This window comes from Drosophila gunungcola (genome assembly GCF_025200985.1).
Source record: "Drosophila gunungcola strain Sukarami chromosome X unlocalized genomic scaffold, Dgunungcola_SK_2 000050F, whole genome shotgun sequence".
Taxonomy (NCBI): Eukaryota; Metazoa; Arthropoda; class Insecta; order Diptera; family Drosophilidae; genus Drosophila; species Drosophila gunungcola.
The window spans coordinates 474,264-494,640 of NW_026453194.1; the positions used below are offsets into that span (position 1 = coordinate 474,264).

Genomic DNA, 20,377 nt, shown 5'->3' on the forward strand with positions numbered 1-20,377 from the left:
CAACGGTTTGGTATAAAAAGTGTAGTCTTTGCAAGTATTTGATTTATTTTTGATTTTTTTTAGGTTACTATGTTTAAAAAGATAGTGAACATGTCGCGGTAGCAGGTGTAATACTGTTGCTCTTTTACCGACTCCTTGCTGGAGAGAATAGTAAGCTTTAGACCTGCGTATTGTGCCACCTCAATACAAATCATAACCGTGATACTCGTTTGGCTAAACTCGCCACTCGCTAAGGATTTGAATTCACAAAATTATTTATAAAACGACTTGTATAATTAAAAAAGACAACCAAGTATAAATATTTGCACCCATTTTTTTTTCGAAAATTTCAACTACAGACTAAATTTGTGTTGTTTGCGTTATCTCTTATAATATACAACGTTGAATGTCATCTAAAATGACCTGAGTTGTTGTGCTAGTGTGACCATTCAGTACGAGTTTTAGCCAAGAACAGTGTAGCTTACCGCAGTAACCTTGTTTGAAAATAAAAAAAACTCTGACCAAAGAGTATTTGAAAATATCAAAATATACCATTATCATTTAAATGGATGTATAGTGATTTTTGCAATAATAATAACTGAAATATTAAAATAAATATAATTGTTTTGTTTTATTATGTTATATTAATCAGCTTTAATAGTTGGTCTCACCAGTAACCTTCAACTGCATGGATGCTATTCGATTGGGGTCTATGAAATCATCACAGTTTCTTCTTAGTACAAGCACTGGGGCTCTATGGATCCGGTAATGTTGCAGACGGCGGACACCAAGTGCAGGTACTGTCTCTTATGCCAGGCAATAATGTCATGTCCAAGATCTAGGATACGTCGAGAGGTGGCCTCAATGCCCGGTAGATACCTCAGATCTTTTTTCATAAGCTCTCGTAGATAGTCGAGCTCACTCTCCGTGCTAACCTTTTCCATCAACACAGTAACGAGCTGGGCAATCTCATCGGTGCTGTTTCCATAACTGCAACAGAGTAACTTCTATTAATGGTAGTTAAATGCTGGTTGTAAACGATGCATCAGCTGGCCGTGCAGCGTTCTTGCATGCATCCTAGATGCATCGTTTACCACCATGAACTCAAGCTCGGTGGTGTATGATGTACCCAAGTACCCCGTACAATTTAGTGATTGCCTGGATGTTGTCCACCAGGTATCGCTTGGCTAGGATGAAGCCCAAGGGATTCTGAGCCACTGCGCTGAATATCAGCAAAACATCGCCCTTGGGTAAATAGCGACTACCGAAGGCCAAGCCGAGCATTTTGTCCAGTGCCCAGTTTTCGCGGCTACAGGTGAGGGCACTGAGTATGATTCCGCGCTCCTCGGCCACATTCGATCGCTTGTACAGACGCCTTAGCAACGTCCAATCGGCCTCTGTTCCATATCGGATGGCGGTGCAGTAGATGGTCTCGCGTTGATCTATCGGAATGCGATTGCTTTTGAGGGTCAGACCAGCGAACTCCTTGAGGGCCAGATCCGCACAGGGTCCCATGTCCGTTTGGCAGGCCAGCTTCAGGATAAGCCCTTTAAGGTCCAATTTGTTGTTTTTTCCGGCTGATCGGGTCTGCGGGTCAAATAGCTCATCGAACTTGGGCTGCAGTATGCTCCACATAAAGCTCTGCAAGGTAAGTTTCAAAGCTCAGCTCAAGTACTTTAAGCTTTAGTCTACTTAAGTATGCTTAAATTGCCGATTAGCTCCATCTACATCACTTATTAGTGCCAACCTTTTTCTTTAACCGAATATAAAGCTTTTGGCATAAAAAGTTAAGTTAAGTTCAGTTCCCATGGAGCTTTTTTTGGTAATGTCGATTAAAGTCAATACTTTTCACTCATATGGAACGGAACAGAGTAAAAGAATTTAGGTATTTGAAAAACATCTTGAGGAGATTTTTGTAATGTCTTGAGGTTTTTGTTCGAAATCAGTGAGTGAAAAATAAAATGCAATTTAAGTAAAAAATAAAAATATAATTTAAGTAAGCTTTTTCTGGAATGAAGTACAATGTTTTTGAAATTATGAAATAACAGGCAAATTTTAATAACTAAAATCTACATTTTGTATCAAAAGAATATTAATAATTAATATTAATATTAATGTAATATTATTTTCGGCTTGTTAATGATATTGAAATCGGTTGGCCAAAGATTTCGCAAAATCCGTTTTCGAGCTATCGAAAATAACACTTTCAATGCCACTAACTGTCAAAACTTAATACGACATTCAGAAACCGACTTCAAGTTAGGGAGGATCGAAGGTACCTCTAACTTACCTTAAAGACAGAGATTATCGGGGTGTTGAGCAGGGTGCGGTGAAGCCACCTCAGATTCCTGGCAGCCGCTTGCCACACGATGAACTCGTCCTCCCGCTGCAGGTTCTGCAGGAAGCCGAGGGCCAGGTCATAGGTCACGACCCCGGCGCCGGCCAGGCTAAGGACGTCACTCACCAGCTGGGCTCGGGTGAAGCGGTCTATGTTGCTCGCATTCCGACCGGCCAGTGCCTGGCCAATCAGCCACCAGTTGTGGTCGTCGTAGGTGACGCGGCAGAGCGTGGTCACCCGCAGGTTGAAGACCACCCAATCGTCGGGCGGGGCCACCTCGGTGAGGACCAGCGGACGGGCGGGCTGGTACGCCTGGCAGGTCAGCCACTCGCTGGGCAGCGCCGACACCCAGCTATCGCGGCCCGCCGATGTGAAGGTCAGCGGCACCCACCAGCAGTGGCGGCGGCTTATCGGCCCCGGACTGTCACCGCCCACCCGCGGGTTGCGCAGAAACCGCTCCTGGGTCACCGTCACCCGCTGCGTGGCGTAGTCGCGCACCACCTTGACCAGCGGATAGCCCGGCTGCAGCGTCCACGACTCCATCAGCCGGCTCACCTGGATGTCCTGGCGCAGGCTCATCTGGCGGTCCGACTCCTCCTGGAACGCCTTCCACAGGAGCGTCTGGTTGGTGGCACCCTTCTGGCTGCGCCGCAAGTACAGTCGTATCGCGTTCACAAACACCTGGATTCAAATACAGTTGCGGTCAAAATAGTAGTAGTGGCACACTGTAAATTGCTCAAAAACATACCGCCCTAATACTAACTTACCAATAATAATAATAACTTTTTAATAATTCCCGTAAATTCACTTTTCAGTACATTGTAGTACATACACTTTGTTTTGTAATAAAATTATTTAAAAATCAGATCTTTGTTTAAAACAAAATGTTTAGTTTTATAAATGTTTTAAAATATTATACCTATGTTATAATTTAATTTTTATATATGCCCCATTTAATTTATTCTACTAGCTTCACATTAGAATTAAAATAGCGTTGGTTCCAAGTTTTTTTTGCTTGCTATTTTCATAAGGTAATAAACTGCTATTATTTTGATCGCAGCTGTATGTAGGTAAACTTATATAATAAACAGCTAATAGTTTGCTGTAAGATTGAATTAACTCAAAAATTAATAAAACTTCTTTTTTGTACTTTTATTGTGAAAAAAAAGAGAAACAATTTCCTTCAACTGTACTTACGAGCTTTTTATAACTCAGTTAAAAGTAATTGCTTTCTTTTGAGGGTTTGCTTTAAAATTTGTCAATTAACATTTATTTTCTGTGGAGCTATTTGTTTGGTTATTAAGCATATTTAAATTAACAAACCTATTACGAAAATAAGTCTATCAGCGGTATTACACAAATCTCTACAGGTTTGAAGCCATTTAAAATGGGTTATGGAAATATTACTTAGCATTGGACATTGTGATTTCAAAAATAACTCAATCTTCCCTTTTAAAATTTGACAAGCTGATTTGTCTTTGATGCTTCTTAATTGTTTATTAAAAAAAATAGGTTTTCGTTGGCTCTACACTGACTTTGTGTGGGCAAATGTACTGAGCACCGATGAACTAAATAATCGTAGAACAGATTGAGGTCACTCACCTGGGTTCCGATGAGGGAGTGCAGCATGCGGAAGAGCAGGGCTGACTTGTGGTAGGCCTGGGTGTCGTCGGCGGCGGACTGGGTGGCGTGGGCGAGGCTGACGGCCTGGGCACTGGCCCGCGAGTCCTCGTCCAGGACGGCGAAGCCCTGCCGCACCATGGCCAGCTCGTGGAGTCGCCACGTGGGCTCCACCTTGTCCACGGCGAAGCCGGCCAGGTAGTCGGACAGGCCGTAGTGCAGCCAGTAGAGGGCCGGATTCTCCAGGTCGGAGAACCAATGGTGGGAGAACTCCTGGGCCACATGGCTGGCCACCTGCTGCTTGGCCATCGCCGTCGAGCCCTGCTCACTGTAGAGGAACGCTCTCTCCGGGTAACTGACCAAGCCCACGTGCTCGTGGCTCTTGGGTCAATATAGACATGCAAATAAAATCGAAGAAGACTACCTTAGTACAATTTCTGCTTCACTACACACCGAAAAAAAAACATTTGTTAAATCAACATAGCAAAAATGGTTACCAACTATTGAGTAAAATTTCTTACAATTAGTTGTTTTATGTTGTGTGCCATTGAATAATAATAGTACAATTAAAATATTAGAAAAACTATTTATGTCTTATGTTACTATTCAATTATTTTCTTGTTTAAAAATATTTGTTCGAAATTGTAAATTGTCTATAAGTAACTTTCTTATAACCTAATACAAAAAAGAAACAAATAAAATGTGCAAAAAAAAAATCACTTTTCAAATAGTAGAAAACCATTTTTTTTTTGGCAATTACTATTTTTTTGTGTTTTACATTTTTGTTCTATAAGTAAACTTATATTTTCATTGCAATTACCTATTTTTATGGGTTGCTAGAGTTTTGATTTTACAAATGTTTTTTTTTTCGGTGTATATATAACAACAAAACCTACCTGATAAGCGGTATCGGGCAGAACCAGCTGGTCAATCTTAACCGACGGATACGGCTTGCCGAAGAGGCCCACAAAGAAAACTATGATCTGGGGCGCGATGCCGATGGCGTAGGCCCCCTGATCGGCAATCCTCGGTCGCAACCAGGTCACCAGCTCGGGGCACTTTGCCAATCTTGGGGATTTCTGTCCCGTGAACCGATTGATCGAGAAGGCCAACTTCTGGACAGACGTCGGCGGAGTCTGGTGGAAGCTTGTCCACATGTAGTTATCCCTCTCGTGGCTGCAAAGTGAATCGAGAAAGTTATAAGTCCAATTTATCCAGATAGCCTTCTTTGGGAGAACAAAATTAGTTTCGCAAATATATTATATCAACATTTATGATTCTATTAACCTGCTAATAATATAAATTTATAAATAAATATTGTATTAAACAAATAAGAAATTTTGTATTACTAACATGCATTTTAAATGATCTTTATTTTAAATTTTCTCTCTCACATCATTATATTGTGGTATTGTTGTTTGAGCTATGAATATATTTGTATTATTTTCCATTAATTAATATTTTAATATTTTTTAATAAGCCAATCGAGTTTTTATCTTATGTTCATTTAAATAACATTTGAAGTGGTATTACAATGGTATGTTTTTTGTTCTGCAACATCTAAAACTGTTCCCAAAGAAGTCTTCGTGTTTGGTTGGAAAATGCTTCTACCAAAAATTTCCAAAATAAGACTAATTATTCCTAAAAACTTCATATATAAATGTATTTTGTTTTCTAATTGGCACTGCCTTCTAAAGTTTTTGAAGATGCGGCTATAATATCATTAATATATTTTATAAAATATGTATAAAATATATATAAAAAAATATATATAAAATACATAAATGAAATATATATAATGTATATATATATATATCAAAAATAATTTTTCGGCAAACATGAGCCTAGTCTAAACTGGCTATTATACACAGTGTGCTTCACATAAGTTTTGTTTCAGTGTACTCACTCGGAGGTGGCGCGCACCCGCGTGTTGCTCACCGCATTGGTGTTCCTTGTGTGGGCCAAATTGAGGACGAAGGGACTGAGGAGAGTGGGGTCCTCGAAGCAGGGAAAGACGGTGTTGGCCAGGTTGGGCGCCAGCTGGCTGACCGCCACCCACTGCGGATGGCTGCTGGCGTCGACGTAGCCGCCCACAAAGTAGCCACTGGTGCGGGACAGCTGGCCGCTGAACTTCAGCATCAGGCTGTACTCCTCGCCCAGCCAGAGAAGGCTCTTGAAGTGGATGCCGAATCGCTGGTGGCGCACATCATGCCACAGCTTGCGCACCGCCACCCGGCCGCCGGTGTTCTTGCGGATGAGCCACACTTTGGGGCCCACTTTCAATCCACTCGTGCTGAGGACAATGGTGCGGGTTTCCCGCCACACGTGCACCCGGATGGTCAGCTCGCCGTGGAAGGTGCCGTGCAGATTCACCTCGTCCACCTCCGTCAACAAACTCAGGTTGTAGTGCAGCGGTCGAACGTCGGGGGCGGAACTCCATTGGCTTCGCGGTTCGATGGGCGACGGGCGACCTGAGCGACGGTCATTCCTAGCAGGCGCTGCCTTCAGCAGGCACAACTGCAAGACAACCAAGTGCCAGACCAATCTCACCATTATTGCCGGCTGTGTGGGTGGCGCAGGCGAAAGGTATTAGCCCGGTCGCCGAAATTCGACACACCTGATCGCATTTGGCGGGCATGAAGAGTGACGAGTACACCATCAACAATGATGCGTCATCTTCATCATTATCAAATCTATTTACCAGTTATGTTAAACCTATGTTAAGTAACATGAACTGTTAGAGGATCTCTCTGAGAGAGAGTCATTTCTGAAAGTTTGGATGCGAGCGAGCGGAAGCAATCGAGAGACACAATTTGTAATAGCCGTTACACTGGTAAGAAATTTGAATAGTAAAAGTAAAAATATGTTTTTACTTAACTCAAAATTTTATATATAATATTTAATTTAAATCATAACCATAATATTAAATACAATGCATATTAATGCATGATTAATTACATTGTTTTAATTAATGTGGAAAATAATATGAACTTAATTAAATTAAATTCTCAGGTATTACAATTTAATCCGAAACGCGTCAAATACAACATTTTATAAAATAGTATTTAATATTAATCTCAATTTAAAAGTGATAGAAAAAAAAGTGGATGAATTTTAATGCAAAGTACTTCACAACTCAACTCACAAGGCCAAAATAAACATTGTAAGTGTGTACCGACTTATTATATAAATTAAATATTTATATAATGTTAAATATTATTTATAGTCTTCATTGTTTATTTATTTCTGATAATTTCGACATACATATAACATTTTGAATCGAGCTGTTCCATTTGGACACATTAAAAAAGAGACGTCTTCTAAAAGGGAAATAAACGCGACAAATTGAAAAGTGTTCAAAACCGTGTACAAGTGGGTGGATCATGATGGACGACATAGTTGCGGACCAACTGGCTGATGGAGCCATAGCCACAGGTCTTTCCCTTTTCACTTGGCTTTGACTGAACCTTATAGTCTGGATCGGCAAACGGGCGCAAAACAAACGTAAGTTTATCGATTCGAGCAGGCTGTGAAAGCAGTGTTCGGCCATGACTTGGACTCTTTGAAAGTTCATAGAGATTTTGTCATCACTTTCACACACAACAAAACTCACACACGAACATATTTGAAAAATGGAAAACTATACCCTAGGAGGATTGCTTTGGGATGGTGCCCTCGAAATCGAACCATTTGAATATGAAAAGGGCTACCAAGAGGATTGCAGTTTCCTCGATGTTTATGTGGGCTTCCTATGGACATTCGTCGCCATTTACGCTCTGTCCAAGCTGACCCAGTTCTCGGAGCGGTATTTGGGCCAACGTCTGCTGGCCCACAAGCACTGCGGCGATGTCCGCTCCATCAACAGCGAGTGGGAGCAGACCCTCCAGATCCAAGAGGAGTTCCGATGCCAACTGCATGACGAGGTGCTGCACCTCACCCAGAAGAACCTCCGCCTGGAGAGCATGATTGAGGAACTGCGCGACTGCAACCTTCAACTGATCGGCAAGAATCGTATGCGATCCGTGCCACAGGAACAGGTCTGTACAGAAAACCACGTCATCTCTTATTTCTTGTCAGTAGAAAATTAAAAAAAAATTACCCCCAATGTTAGTCTTAATCTGAAGCCATAAGCTTTTTTTAAAGTAGATGAAAATCTGTTTAAATGCACAAACTGTTTGCGTAGCATATGAATATCATATCGCTTTTCAGTAGCACTTGTTTGCCCAGTCAAACATATAAAATTGCGGTCTAAATATTTGTAGTTGTTAGCTCATGTAAATATTCATTACAAATTAATTAATTAATTATAAATTCTAAATAGTTTGAAAGCAACTTTTGAAATTAGCTTTTTATATTTTCGCAAAGCTAATACTCTAAACTAAATGAGCGAATATAAAAATCCACACTTGTCACATTAAAAAAAAAATGATCGGAAAATGTGTTAAAATTTTCAGTTAAAAAATAGATCATTTTTATTCCAAAATAACAAAGTGAATTTTGGCTTATAGTCTTAAATTGTTATGAAATCATTTACCACAGTATATAAAAAAGTTTAAATTGATCTGGAAACTTTGTCTTTTTCTCATTTCGGAAGCAATCGTCGGTCCAGTCAAACATCTATATCAGGAACAGTTACATCCACCTAACACGTCAGGTGTTTGTCAACGATAGACAAACTGACCTCAATGTACGGAATGTCGACGGCGAGGATCTCAGCCCAATGGAAGCATCCGAGGAGGGCCTGAATGTCTGGATGCAGTACCTGAAGATGCGCAAGAGCTACATAGGGTCCATCGCCGATCCCAACCTGATGGCTGCCAGCGGTCCAGGACACATGGAACCCATTGTAATGACCACCGAGCAGTTGGCCAACTTGCAGGGTGGGTTTGTGTGCCCCTTGATGAATTGTGATAAACTCGTTTGATTGTTTTCCCGTTTCAGGAATTGTCTAGTGGCTTGAATTCAGTTACCGAAAGCACACACCCATCAACGGTTAAGTCGCTTAAATCGGAAAAGGAAATATCCATAAAAAGTAATAAAACTATATATTTTGCTCAAACCATTTTTCAAGATCCACGCCCGACTGCCCCTCCTGCCCCTCCTATTTATTCCTTATGGCCGACGGTATTAAATGTTTGATCCTTATGCGATACTCCCATTGTTTAATGTTTATTATTATTGAGGTTTCATCCGAACGCTAGGCACAAAGTGTTAAAAAGTAGAAGAATATGCATAATCATATGAATACGATTAATTATTACCTAAGTCGCTGTTTAGTTAATATTTGACTTGAATATATTTTGCTTTAAATTTATTTTTGAAGGAAGTGTTGTTAATTTATTTACTATAAAAAACTTTTTTTTTTTTGGCCAGCGTGAGACTTTTGGAAGTTGGTCCAAAAACCTTTCACAAATAAATAAATTTAAAAATAGTTATGTTGTTAAGAACTCTTGTTTAAAATTCAAAAAATGTCTGATATAAACATTTAACCTCTTCAAGAGGTAGACAATAAAATAATTGACCAACGGCAAATTAATTGTAAAGCAGGGGTATTCAAATCTTTAAAGCTTGAGAGTTAAGCTTAATGTGGGGGTGGACCGCAAAGCTTGAAAAATATAAGGAGAAAGCTTACCTGTCGCCCCCTGTCGGCAACAGAGAGAGAGTTCAAACGCTGCACCCTTGCAACCAGCTGAGCGATTCGTGGGGTGGATTCCTGCGCCTGCTCGGGGCTGGCTCTCTCTTTGGCCCGCTCTCACTTTCGGATGCTCTCTCGTGGTCTGTTATTCTCTCGCCAGCGAGGTTAACACGTTGCAAATGTCAAAGGCATGACTTCAGAGTGGCTTTCTCGAATGGGTTCCCCAGTTTCAGTGTGTTCCCCGACTTTGGTACCCTCGACACGGTGCGCACACAATCACGCCAAAACGGCAGAAATACAGATACGATAATAAACAATACCCCAGGCCCCAAAAAAAACGTGGAGATAACGCGAGTGCGCCAAATGCCAGGGATTCAATTGCGGATGCATATTTCAGCAAATTTTGTTTGATCGCTAAAAACTAAAATTGAATTTCCTCCATAAATTTACGGTCCATAAACGCGCGCGTGTTCGCCTGATTTGCCAGTGTGTGTACGTGCGTGTGAGCTGTGTGTGTACTTGTTTGCCTGTGTGTGTGTGTTTGAGGTGTACTCGGAGAGTACTTATTATGTAAAGTGCTCGTCTTATTGACAGTTGACAGTGGCTAACTGCTCTGATTTCCATGCCGATTGCCTTTGACGAACTGCCCAAAGTCGGGCATCTCCAATTTGCTAATTGATCGAGTGCTTCCGCACTTAAGTATGCTCCACAGTTTTAACACACGCACACTCACGTCGTGACGTGTAGCAACATGTCTTTGCCTATCGCACTTTTTCCCAGCACTCAGCGAGAGCGGAGAGAGCCAGATTTGGCTGCACGAGCACGAAGAGCAGCCCCAATTTATAAATTTGTATTATTTTGACACCCCTCTCCGCCCTCGCCAACGTTCAATCGCTCTTTTGCCCTTCGAAATGTCAAAATATTGCAGACAAAAGTCTGCTCCGCACAACATTGCCAGTCCAAAATACAATAATCCCCGTTAGTCACATGTTTTCCAGCAAGCTGTCAATGGGGAGAAAATGGGCGAAGTGGTGTTTGATGGGTTTAATCGATTTAAATATATTATATTTGAGTTAAGGAGCCTAAGAAAATAAGTGAAGTATGCATACTCCAGATAATTGTGAATAATTTCCTTTGGTTTTCCAAGTACAGAATTGACATTGCCAGGCTCGATTCGATAGCTAATTCAAATTGACCGCCACTTGTCGCGTTCCCCACATGCGCCACTTTCTCTCTCTTTGTGCTCTCTCTCACTTCTCTGTTGACTCTCTCAGTAGTTAACATAACTTCTGTTAACTTTGACAGCTTAACACTTTTTCCTTTGCCATCATGCGAAACAGGCTAAAAATTTATGGTTTTAATTTAGAGTGGTTTTTTAGGTAATTTATTACAAAAGTTGTACTGCATAGACTTAAAAGAATTTTTTTTATTATTAAAAGATACATGTGTTGACTTGTAAATTTTGTTTTTAAACTTGAAATTTTTCCAGAACTTTGAAATGTAACACGCATAAGTCATAAGTTGCTGAGGATGCGGGGCCAGAAATGCTCGAGTTTATTTAGTTTTTATTTATGATTTTTAAATGACATTAAGTGCCTTAAGAGGAAATACAACAAATCAATATTTTGACACGAGATTGAATTGCAAAGAGTCGCATTGAAAGTAGCAGATGACAGATGTTACGGCAGTCAAGGGTTAACTTTAACATGGCGCCAACATAGACAATGTTGGCTAAACAGCGCAGCTAACAGCGGTGGCTGCTGCTCTCTCTTTTCCGCTCCTGCGCCACCGTCTCTTTCGCATTGCTCAGTTGCTCGGCGGAAGAGCACGTCCTGTTTGGCTTAGTTTTTAGTCCTTCTTCGAACGCGCTGCCCACGAGTCACGAGTTCGATAGTACGCAGGGATTTGATTTCCCACTCCCAGTCACATACGTTTTTTTTCCAGTGTTTGTGCGCGTGTGTGCAAATAGGAGCAGGAGCAACATAACACAAACACAAGCTCAATGCTCAATATACATAGTACATATTTGCATGTGAAGTGAACTGCTTACAGCTGTTCGATTGCAACTCTGCGCGATCTCCATTTCGGTTTAAGAGTTGTCCATTTGAACCGTTAATTGTTAACCTCTAACGCTAACCGATTTGCCGTCCTGTGTGCCCGTGTGTGTGTGTGTGTATGTGTGTTTATTTTGTCTTCTTGTGTAGTTTATATTTTTTTTGTGTTTCGACTGTTTCGCCTGGCAAGTTGTATAGCTCTCTCGCTCTGAGTCAGCAGCGCCTGTCAAGCGGAGGGTTGTTTTTTTTTTCCTTGCCGCTCCCCTTCCCGCCGCCAAAAACTTCACTTCAACCACTTGCCGTCGTTGTCGACGTCATCGCAGCCATACAACAAACCACCGAGACTCCATCCATACAAACCACCCACCCACCCCCGGTCCCATCCCAATTCAGTGTCATTGGCACTCGCTTTCAGTTATTCAGTTTGCCTTTGAGTTTTTGAGTTTTGCGCTTTGTCTGCGAAAGGCGGCAAAAGAGAACAAGGACAAGCAAGGCAACATGGCAAATCAGTTAACAATTTTATGTTGCCTTAATATTAAGCATTCCGAGTAATAACAATACTGCACAGACAATAAGTGAACTGAGAAAACGGGAGCTGCGAACCGCTGAAAAACGTTGCACCCACCACCGCCTCACCGCTCGCCCGCTTGTTTAAAGCTAATGCCACCACCGCCCACCACCACTAGAACTACTTTCACAACAACCACTATTGCCACTATTGCCACCACCATCACGACCATCACCACCAAGAACCAAGAACCAAGAACCACAACCACCAATTACCAGCCTCGACCTGTACCACATCACAATGAACAAAACCAAAAACCAAAAATCAAAAAATATCAAATAAAGAAAGAAAGAAAGGCAGAGCCCAGATTCCAAGTCCACTTGTCCAAAATGTCGTCAGTCGAAAAATGTGAGCTTCACCAAAAATGCATTACTAGATGTTCGTTCCCGTAATATGTGCATATAGCATCCCCCTAGAACCTCTAGCGTAGCTCCTCGAAGAACCAAACGCCGTAGCGCCCCCTATCTAACCACTTCCCGATTTGTCTTGCCATGTTTGCCACTTTAGATCTGACTCTTGACAAAAAATATATAAACCACACTTCAACTTTGTTTTCTATTCTTTTCCATCTACCTTTAAATACTATAAATATAACTATAATTGTTACTATAGCTATACTATCGGTCTGCCTCTCTCTCTCTCTCTCTCTGTCTCTGTCTCTGTCTGTCTTTCTTGTTCTGTCTAGTTAACATGCCTTGAACTTTTACCCACTCTGTTAACTTCTCCTTTTAAACAAAACAAAAACTTTACCACTCAATTCTTTGAAAATTGGGATGCGAGGACCGACTGAGAAAAGCATCTGAAAAGTGAAGTTCTCAAGATGGTTCCTGTGCGTTGGCACTTGAAAAACTTCCACTGATTGGCCGGAGTCCCGATTGTAAATAAGCCACCTGATCCCCGACTTCCTCTACACACTTGCGATTTGCCTGCTTTTTAGCCAAACCTGCATGCCCCGAGAAATCATCAGCTACTTGGTTATCGATTTATCATTTGAGAATGCCACACAGAACCACACACACAGAAGACTGAAGAGATGACTATTGGGTCGATCGGTGGATCAGCCACCTCAGAAATTACAACCCACACACACACACACAATATAGTCCAGTAAAGTTACGTAATTTCCGTTTCGTTCCTCGTTTCTCGTAGTTCCCCAGTTCGTTTGATGCGTTCGTTCCTTCGTTCGTTCGTTCGTTCGTTCGTTGTGTTTGCCAAGTTCAATTTTGTTGTACTCGAATTCCCAACTGGCCAATAACCAGATTTGGAATCCAGAATTCGGAATTGGCGAACCAGAAGCCAAAAGCTGAACAGTAACAACAACAGCTAACAGACAAACAAACAACCAGCAGTATAAATCGAAACCTTAACCCAATCTAAATATATATCCATCCAAACCTAAAAGTGTGTCTAATCACCAATTCTTAATGTAAAATTCTCTTTAAACTAAATAATCCAAACACGAATCACACAAACCAAAAACCAAAATCTAAACCAAATAATCGAATCGAAACGAAACGAATCGAATCGAAACGAAATCGCAGACCCAGGCAAAACTCACATTGACCACCAAGCATATGAGCTTGTGGCTAAAGGTAAGCTATAAATAGTCAATATTTCAATGTTTATTTGTAAAACGAAATCCTGTGAGCGGAGAGATTAGTATTTTCAGTTAGGTGGTGAAATTTAGTTGTGCTCGACATTAAACAAATAAAATGTGAAGCGTAGGAGATAAACTATATGCCTAAATCAGAATTGTTTGATTATTTAAAAAGCTAAAAGGGTTTTAAGATATTAAAAATGTAAACCACATGGTTGTCTTTAAAACTAAGGGCTTCTTAGAAAAACCAACATATGTACGTATGTGTTTTGTAAACACAATGTAACAACATTTTAAAGTGTTATGACTTATATTTTTTCTTTAAACGCATGTTCAATATACTTTTTTGAAGAACGAAACGACTCACTGTGTAACTTATTAACCCCCGTTCGTTAAACAAATTCCTCACAAACAATTTGGCCAATAATATCTATAGTTTTTATTGCCTCTGCATAATGAAACCGAACTTTTGTGAATGAGCCATGAATAATCATTGCTGGCATAAATAAGCCCTTAAAGCTGCAGCTGGTCGTTATATCGGAGCAGTAGTCGGTTCGGGAAAACCCCGTTTGGCTCAAGGGAAATTCCCTCTAAATTATTATCTTCGGTCCCTTCCTGGTTCCGCATTGATTTGTCGCATGTCCGGATGTTGTCGGCTCTGCCCCCACGTCTTGCCACATCCAACTATTCATTTTCAATTATCCTGTTAAATTAATGCCTTGTACTCGTCTGCCCCATCCTCGACATATCCCCACATATCCTTTGTCTGCGGCATGATTCAGCTATCTGTGAAAAGTTTGTTTTTTCGCCCCGCCGCTTTTGTTGCTGGCGACAATTTCAACAGCAGACGGCGGCTTGGCTCTAAAATATTGGTTATTAGCATAACCAAGAGTCGTGGACGTTGGTGTGTGTGTGTGGGGTGTATGTGGGGGTGTGTGGCTGTGGGGCTTTGGGTTCTAAACTGGAAGCTGACAAAGCAGCCAACGCTTTTTGTTGCCTACTTTTTGGGGTCAGGGACTTGTTTTGTCAGCTTGAGCGAGGCAAGCGCCTAGCAAATTGCCACACATACACACACACAAACACACACACACACACACTGAAATCGAGTAAGGGAGTGATGGAGGAGCACTCTCTATATAGATAGAACCCGCTTATACATCTATTTATCCGCTACCCACAAGTTTTACGCCCCTGCCTTTTGCCCCTTCCCTCTGGCACTGCATCTTTTGTGTTGTGAATCATAGCCAAATGCATTCGACGCCGCGCCATTGCCAATGGGGCTGACAATGCACAAAGAGCCAGGAGAAAGATAAGTGAGTGCCTCCCCCAACCAGCCACCCTGGTTGCTGTCGTCATCGCTCTCTCAGCACCATCAACGGCGTCATCATGCTCATCCCTTCCAGCCATCCAGCCATCCTGACCATCCCAGACATCGTCCTAGTCACCATCCACTGACAATTCGGGCTTTTGTTCGATCCGTTCAGTTCAGCGAAAGCTAATTTAGCGTTAATCGAAGTGTATTTACACTAGCCTCCACGCACACACACAGCCCCCTCGCTCTGATTGCATTAGCTTGACGGCTGCATTGGCTTGTCACTAATTAGTTTTCAATCCTTCAACTCCTGCTCCAATCTACTGACGCTCGTCAAAAAAACGAAACCAACGAATCCATTTCATTGACTTGATAGTAAACGACTTAACGAGGTTACAACTCACAGGAAGTCATTGGCACTAAAAGTAAGGGTAAATCGTCTTAGGAAAGGCATTTTATGAGCTCATGTCTCCATTAGTAACCGATTGGTTGACAAATGCAAGCAACATGAAAAAACGGTTTGTTAATTTGATTTCTCCTACTTGCTGTTTAGGAAAATCTTGTAAATGATAAGTAGAGCACCCAATTTAGGCGACTTCTACACACATAATTTTAAATTTCAAGTTTCGACAAACAAAGAACATTTTTTTTATCCGATTTGCGCTTGAAAGCAACATTTTTTTAAGCTTAAAGTGCTTAGACATTCTAATAAATATAGATTTCTAAGAGCTCTCCATGTTTCTTGTTTAAAACTTTCTTAGAACTATTAAATAGAATTCGTCCCTAGAAACCAGCGAATTTGTATGCACAAGCTTATAAAACTAATTTCATTGTTTTAATAAAATGAAATAGCACGTCGTCAGAGAGGTCGGTTTGCTTGAAAATGTCTTGAACATTTATTATAGCTGAAGTAAAAAAACCGTTTGTGACTTTAATTGAGTTGATTCACAAACAGGACTGCAATTGTGGATGGATGCTAATTCTGTGAAATAATTTCCCAGCTCTTTGAATTGTCAGTCGGACCATCAAGATTTCCATTCAACAACTACGAGTCCCTTTGAATGCTTCGAGTGTTGGAATTGGCTCTCCTCGACTCTCCTCGACTCTCCGATAATGCCAATTGTTTAGCAACAAGCCGCTTGTCAGGCAATGTCCCAAAGCAATCTTAAGTGACTGAGCAGCTCGGGCCAATCTGATGCGATTGAAGGTCTCTGTTTCGACAGTCGTAGTGCTCATTAATTGACCGCAACAGCTGGCGAGCTGAACTTGAGTTTCCTTGGTAATTGGACCACTTCTTCTGCAGCTCCAGCTGCCGTTTCCTCAGCACTCGACTGTGCAATCCTCCGTTGTTACAATGCAGAATGGGAGGGAGCAGTATTATGGGTAGCTCCATTTGTTTGGGCCTTCGTGTCTGACTTGGTGCACAGCGAAAATACCCGTTGAAGTTTTGAGCTATTTATCAAACAATATGTGTAAGTTCAGACAAATTAATACAATAAAATGAACTGCTTAAGAACATTTAAGGGACTAAAATAATTAATCTTCCATGAAAATTAATGTATTTTTCAAATACTTCGAATAAGGAATGCCTGGAGCTTAAACAAAACCTTTTTAAGATGTCTTAATGAAATAAATGACATCGTCTTTCACAACGAATCGGATTTCAAAATAGACTTTAACAATTACTTAATATACTTTTAAAAACTTCTTTACGGATTTCAAAACCTATTTGATTTCTGTACTTACTAAGATTTTGGAATGCGGATTTGAAAATAATAGGAAAATGCTATGTGAATTACATTTTAAGTAAACAAATTCCAAATATAAATAGCCATTTTGATGCAAAAAAAAATTACGGCTTTGATGTCCAATTCTTGTGACATTTTCTCGCCGTGCTCGGGCTCGAGAATCCGCATTTTATGCTTCCCTCTAACATTTTTTTTTTGCCATCGTGTGCGTGCGAAATCCGGATGTTGGCATATGGCTCGTCGCAGCTGTGAGTGGAAAAACGTTGCGCATACGTCCCGTGTGCCGACGCCGAGATGCGTTTGTGTGTGTGCTTAACTAATATGCTATGAACGCCGCTTCGTCACGTTGCAATTGTCGGTGTTGTTCCTTTTCCTGTTTCTGTTTCTGTTTCTGTTTCTGTTTCTGTTCCTGCCATTGTTGTCCATATGGCTTGCCACATTTGTATGGTGATCCCCACTGCTTGCTCTTCAGAAAGGGCTGGTGCAATAAATGTTTGCAGTGGCCAAATATTAGGCTAGCTGCTGGGCCAGTGGCCTTGTGATCGTCAGTATGGCGAAAAATAACAAAAAGAAAATACGAAACGAAAGAACTGGGACATCCTCAGCGTTTTAAGCACCGAAATGGAGCATACGCAAAAAAAGCCATCAACTCGATGCAATGAGTGCTGCGAATAGTAATTGAGTGAGAGACTCATTTTCGAGTCATAGCTACTGATACAAGTATTTTTTGCTTGAGTGCCAATCGACCAAGCAAAAATTTCGAAAGAGGGTTTTCGAATTCTCTTGTAAAAGTATTCCACAACATTCATTACGAAAGACTGCATATTTTTAGACAGCTTCATAAGTAATTTCAAGACCCTAGTATTTGCTGACCAAATGCTTTTTCTATTTCATTATATTTCTGGGATGACCTCAAACATAATTACGCCGCGATATATTGCTGCATTTGTGATCGCAGTGTCATTTAGCCCGTTTGCGAGGATATAAAACCTGCTTAATTTCCATAAACCGGGCAACGGTTACGAGTCCTGCACCTGCAGCGCACCTCTGTGTGTTTGTGTGTGTGTGTGTATGTGTGTGTGTGTGTGTGTGTGTGCGACAGGTAAGTGAATTTATGTTGCACACGCTATGCGAAACATGCCACTGCATCTGGCCATAAAAACGTGACAACAACACCAACAAGGACAGCGACGGTGGGAGCCAGAGTAAATAAGAAGCCGAGCCCCAGGGCAACGAACATCCTCGCACATCCTTGCACATCCTCGCACATCCTCTCAGCAACAGCAATGTCGTCTGGCTGGTCACACAAAACTTTCATCGTTCGCAACCGAGGCGAGCCAGAAATATTATTTATTGAGGTGGATCCTCTGCCTACCTGTACGCCTTTGTCCGTCTGCATTATCCCCATTTCCACTGCACTTTGGTCATTTGGCTTGCCATTTCGTTTGCTCATTTCCACACTTGACGAAAATTCAAGTCATTTCTTCAATTTTCTGCTGAAAACGTAAATAGGTTAGTGCCTCAGTAATCGTTGGGGTTTTGAAATTACTTAAAAAGGTGTCTAGAAGCAAGGTGTCGAAAGGACTTTCGAACTCAACATATATTGTTGCTCAATTTCAGTGGTGATTTTTCGTTGAGTGCATTGGCCATCCCACTCTTCCCCAGAGCGCCTGTTTCACTCGCTACGCGCCACGCATATAAATCGTTCAACTCGAGCGGGGTGCACCGTGCACCATATCCATTCCTGGCCACAATGGCCACATGCAACCGAAATGGGAATAAAAGTTTATGCGACTCTGCAACTTGTGAAATTAGATAGAAATTGCGAGTTATCCCCGCCATCCCTTAAATCAATTTGGGAACAATTCGAGCCCAGAGAAACCCTGGCCAGAGTTTTAAAATCAAGTTTTGCAGACGGCCTTTCATTTATGATTTCCAATCAGTTCTAGCTGAGAGCCCTCTGTCCAAGTTTGCAACTCAAATTATGTTACATGGGCGAACGCAAAGTTTTCGCTTCCCGCCCACCGGCACACATGAGTCGGTGAGTTTTGAAACATATTTCTATATATATCCCTTTCCTTGACCCACACAAGCCATTGATTTTTTGAGGCTCTCAATTGACTTGCTGTCGTCCTTCAAGTGTGCCTCTCTGGCATTACGCTTGAATTACTTTTTATATTCTACATTCTCTACGTTGCGCATCCCGAAAAACATCGCTGGACGAGCTAGAGGCTTGGCTATTGTTTTTCCTTCGCCGCTCAAGGATATCAAATTTTTAACCACGCGTCACACATGACAGCACCGACATACAGGACACAAAACAGGCGAGAGGCTAAAAAAAGGCTTCGAAAAAGGAATGGGACTGAGAATGGGAATGACCAGAACATGCGGTGTGACTCACCCACACTCGAACACGCAAGACCTGAAACCGAAACCGAAACCGAAATACTGCCATGCACCACCAATTGAACCACCGAACACAGTGACCGCTATCACTACCACTACTTGCCACTTGCCACTTGCCGATTGCCACCTGCCAGGATGTGCCTCGATTTGCATTTGCAGGATATACATTGAATGTCCGCTTGCAGAATAGCCACTCTACCAATTATTCCAAACACAAAGGCTTACATTTCCGTGGATTTTTAACACTAAGCCAGTCCGTAGTGAAATTAATATATTTTTATTTTCACAATTAAATGAAAGACAGTTCTAATGCATGTCTGTTGTCTCATTTATAGTAGCTTCCCTGCTGACTTAAAGTTGAATGTTTTGAAAAATCAATAACAACGAGTCGTCAAGATAACAATGTTTCTTTGTAATTATTTTATACTTCCGTCATTAAAAATATTGGTTACTTAGGGTAACGGTAATTTATTTATTTCCAATTCTAAACAAATCAATTTTTAGTTTCTGGACTGTGTTTTTTAATAGACGAAAACCAATGTCGCGCAAATTGGGCTTTACTTAAACATTTGCCATAATTTCTTCATTTCGGATTGTAAAGCATATTCTTAATCGGCTTAAAGACGGAAAAAACCGTCCCAGCGACTCAAAGGTTTTGTATATCCTTGCAAAAGTTTACTGCCTTCGCTTTACTTGCCGTTCGGTTAAGTCTCCTTCTCTTTTTCGCTGGGCTCGACTTTACTTTGTTTTGCATATGACAAACACGTGGCTTGGCTGGTATTTTGTGTGCTCCCAAAGAGATGACCCCTTTTCCCTTTATTTCTTTTTGTTTATTGTGCATCTCCGTGTGTATGGCTCTGTGTGTGGGAGAGTGTTGGCTTATTGTGTGCTTAATGTTTAGTTTTTACTTTCACGCAATGTTTTCATTAGAATGCCCCCGAAAAAAAAGAAAATTCAAAAACAACAGGGTCTCCCTGTTGTGTACAAAAAAGTAAACAAAAAAGGGTGATTTTTTTGAAGGGGAAAGATTTAGGGTATCGGGTTGACTTTGGGTCCGTTGATGTTTTCATTTCGCCCTTGGACCAACCGGTGTGTAGGCCAACTTTTTATGGTGAACACA

General features: G+C 41.3%; 3 protein-coding genes across 14 annotated transcripts in view; 2 read left to right on the plus strand and 1 right to left on the minus strand.

Moving 5' to 3' along the window:
• On the minus strand, window positions 1–6,582 carry LOC128261071 (aminopeptidase N). Of its 4 annotated transcripts, none has more exons than XR_008268211.1 (7): window positions 5,844–6,582; window positions 4,834–5,113; window positions 3,920–4,318; window positions 2,270–2,998; window positions 1,124–1,620; window positions 651–969; window positions 1–577 (listed from the first exon to the last, which is right to left on the minus strand). XR_008268211.1 is itself a non-coding variant. In XM_052994516.1 (6 exons), exons 1-6 carry the CDS (start codon window positions 6,488–6,490, stop codon window positions 714–716), a joined length of 2,823 nt encoding a protein of 940 aa, XP_052850476.1. In that variant the 5' UTR covers window positions 6,491–6,582; the 3' UTR covers window positions 642–713. The 4 variants fall into 4 exon arrangements, 1 of the variants encoding a protein (XP_052850476.1); XR_008268210.1 differs by having other exon boundaries at window positions 1,109–1,620; XR_008268212.1 differs by lacking the exon at window positions 5,844–6,582 and having other exon boundaries at window positions 1,109–1,620; window positions 3,920–4,316; window positions 4,834–4,969.
• Window positions 6,583–7,472: 890 nt separating this feature from the next.
• Window positions 7,473–9,089, plus strand: LOC128261107 (uncharacterized). Its single transcript, XM_052994570.1, has 3 exons — window positions 7,473–7,974; window positions 8,532–8,817; window positions 8,879–9,089. Exons 1-3 carry the CDS (start codon window positions 7,570–7,572, stop codon window positions 8,887–8,889), a joined length of 702 nt encoding a protein of 233 aa, XP_052850530.1. The 5' UTR covers window positions 7,473–7,569; the 3' UTR covers window positions 8,890–9,089.
• A 700-nt stretch (window positions 9,090–9,789) lies between these two features.
• Window positions 9,790–20,377, plus strand: part of LOC128261102 (uncharacterized) — a 92,080-nt gene continuing 81,492 nt past the window's right edge. Inside the window, exons 1-3 of one of the 9 annotated variants that reach the window (XM_052994558.1) lie at window positions 9,844–10,064; window positions 12,167–12,542; window positions 13,344–13,786. The gene's annotated coding sequence lies outside the window, so the exon portion shown is untranslated. The other 8 variants (XM_052994554.1, XM_052994561.1, XM_052994562.1 and 5 more) reach the window with 8 other exon arrangements.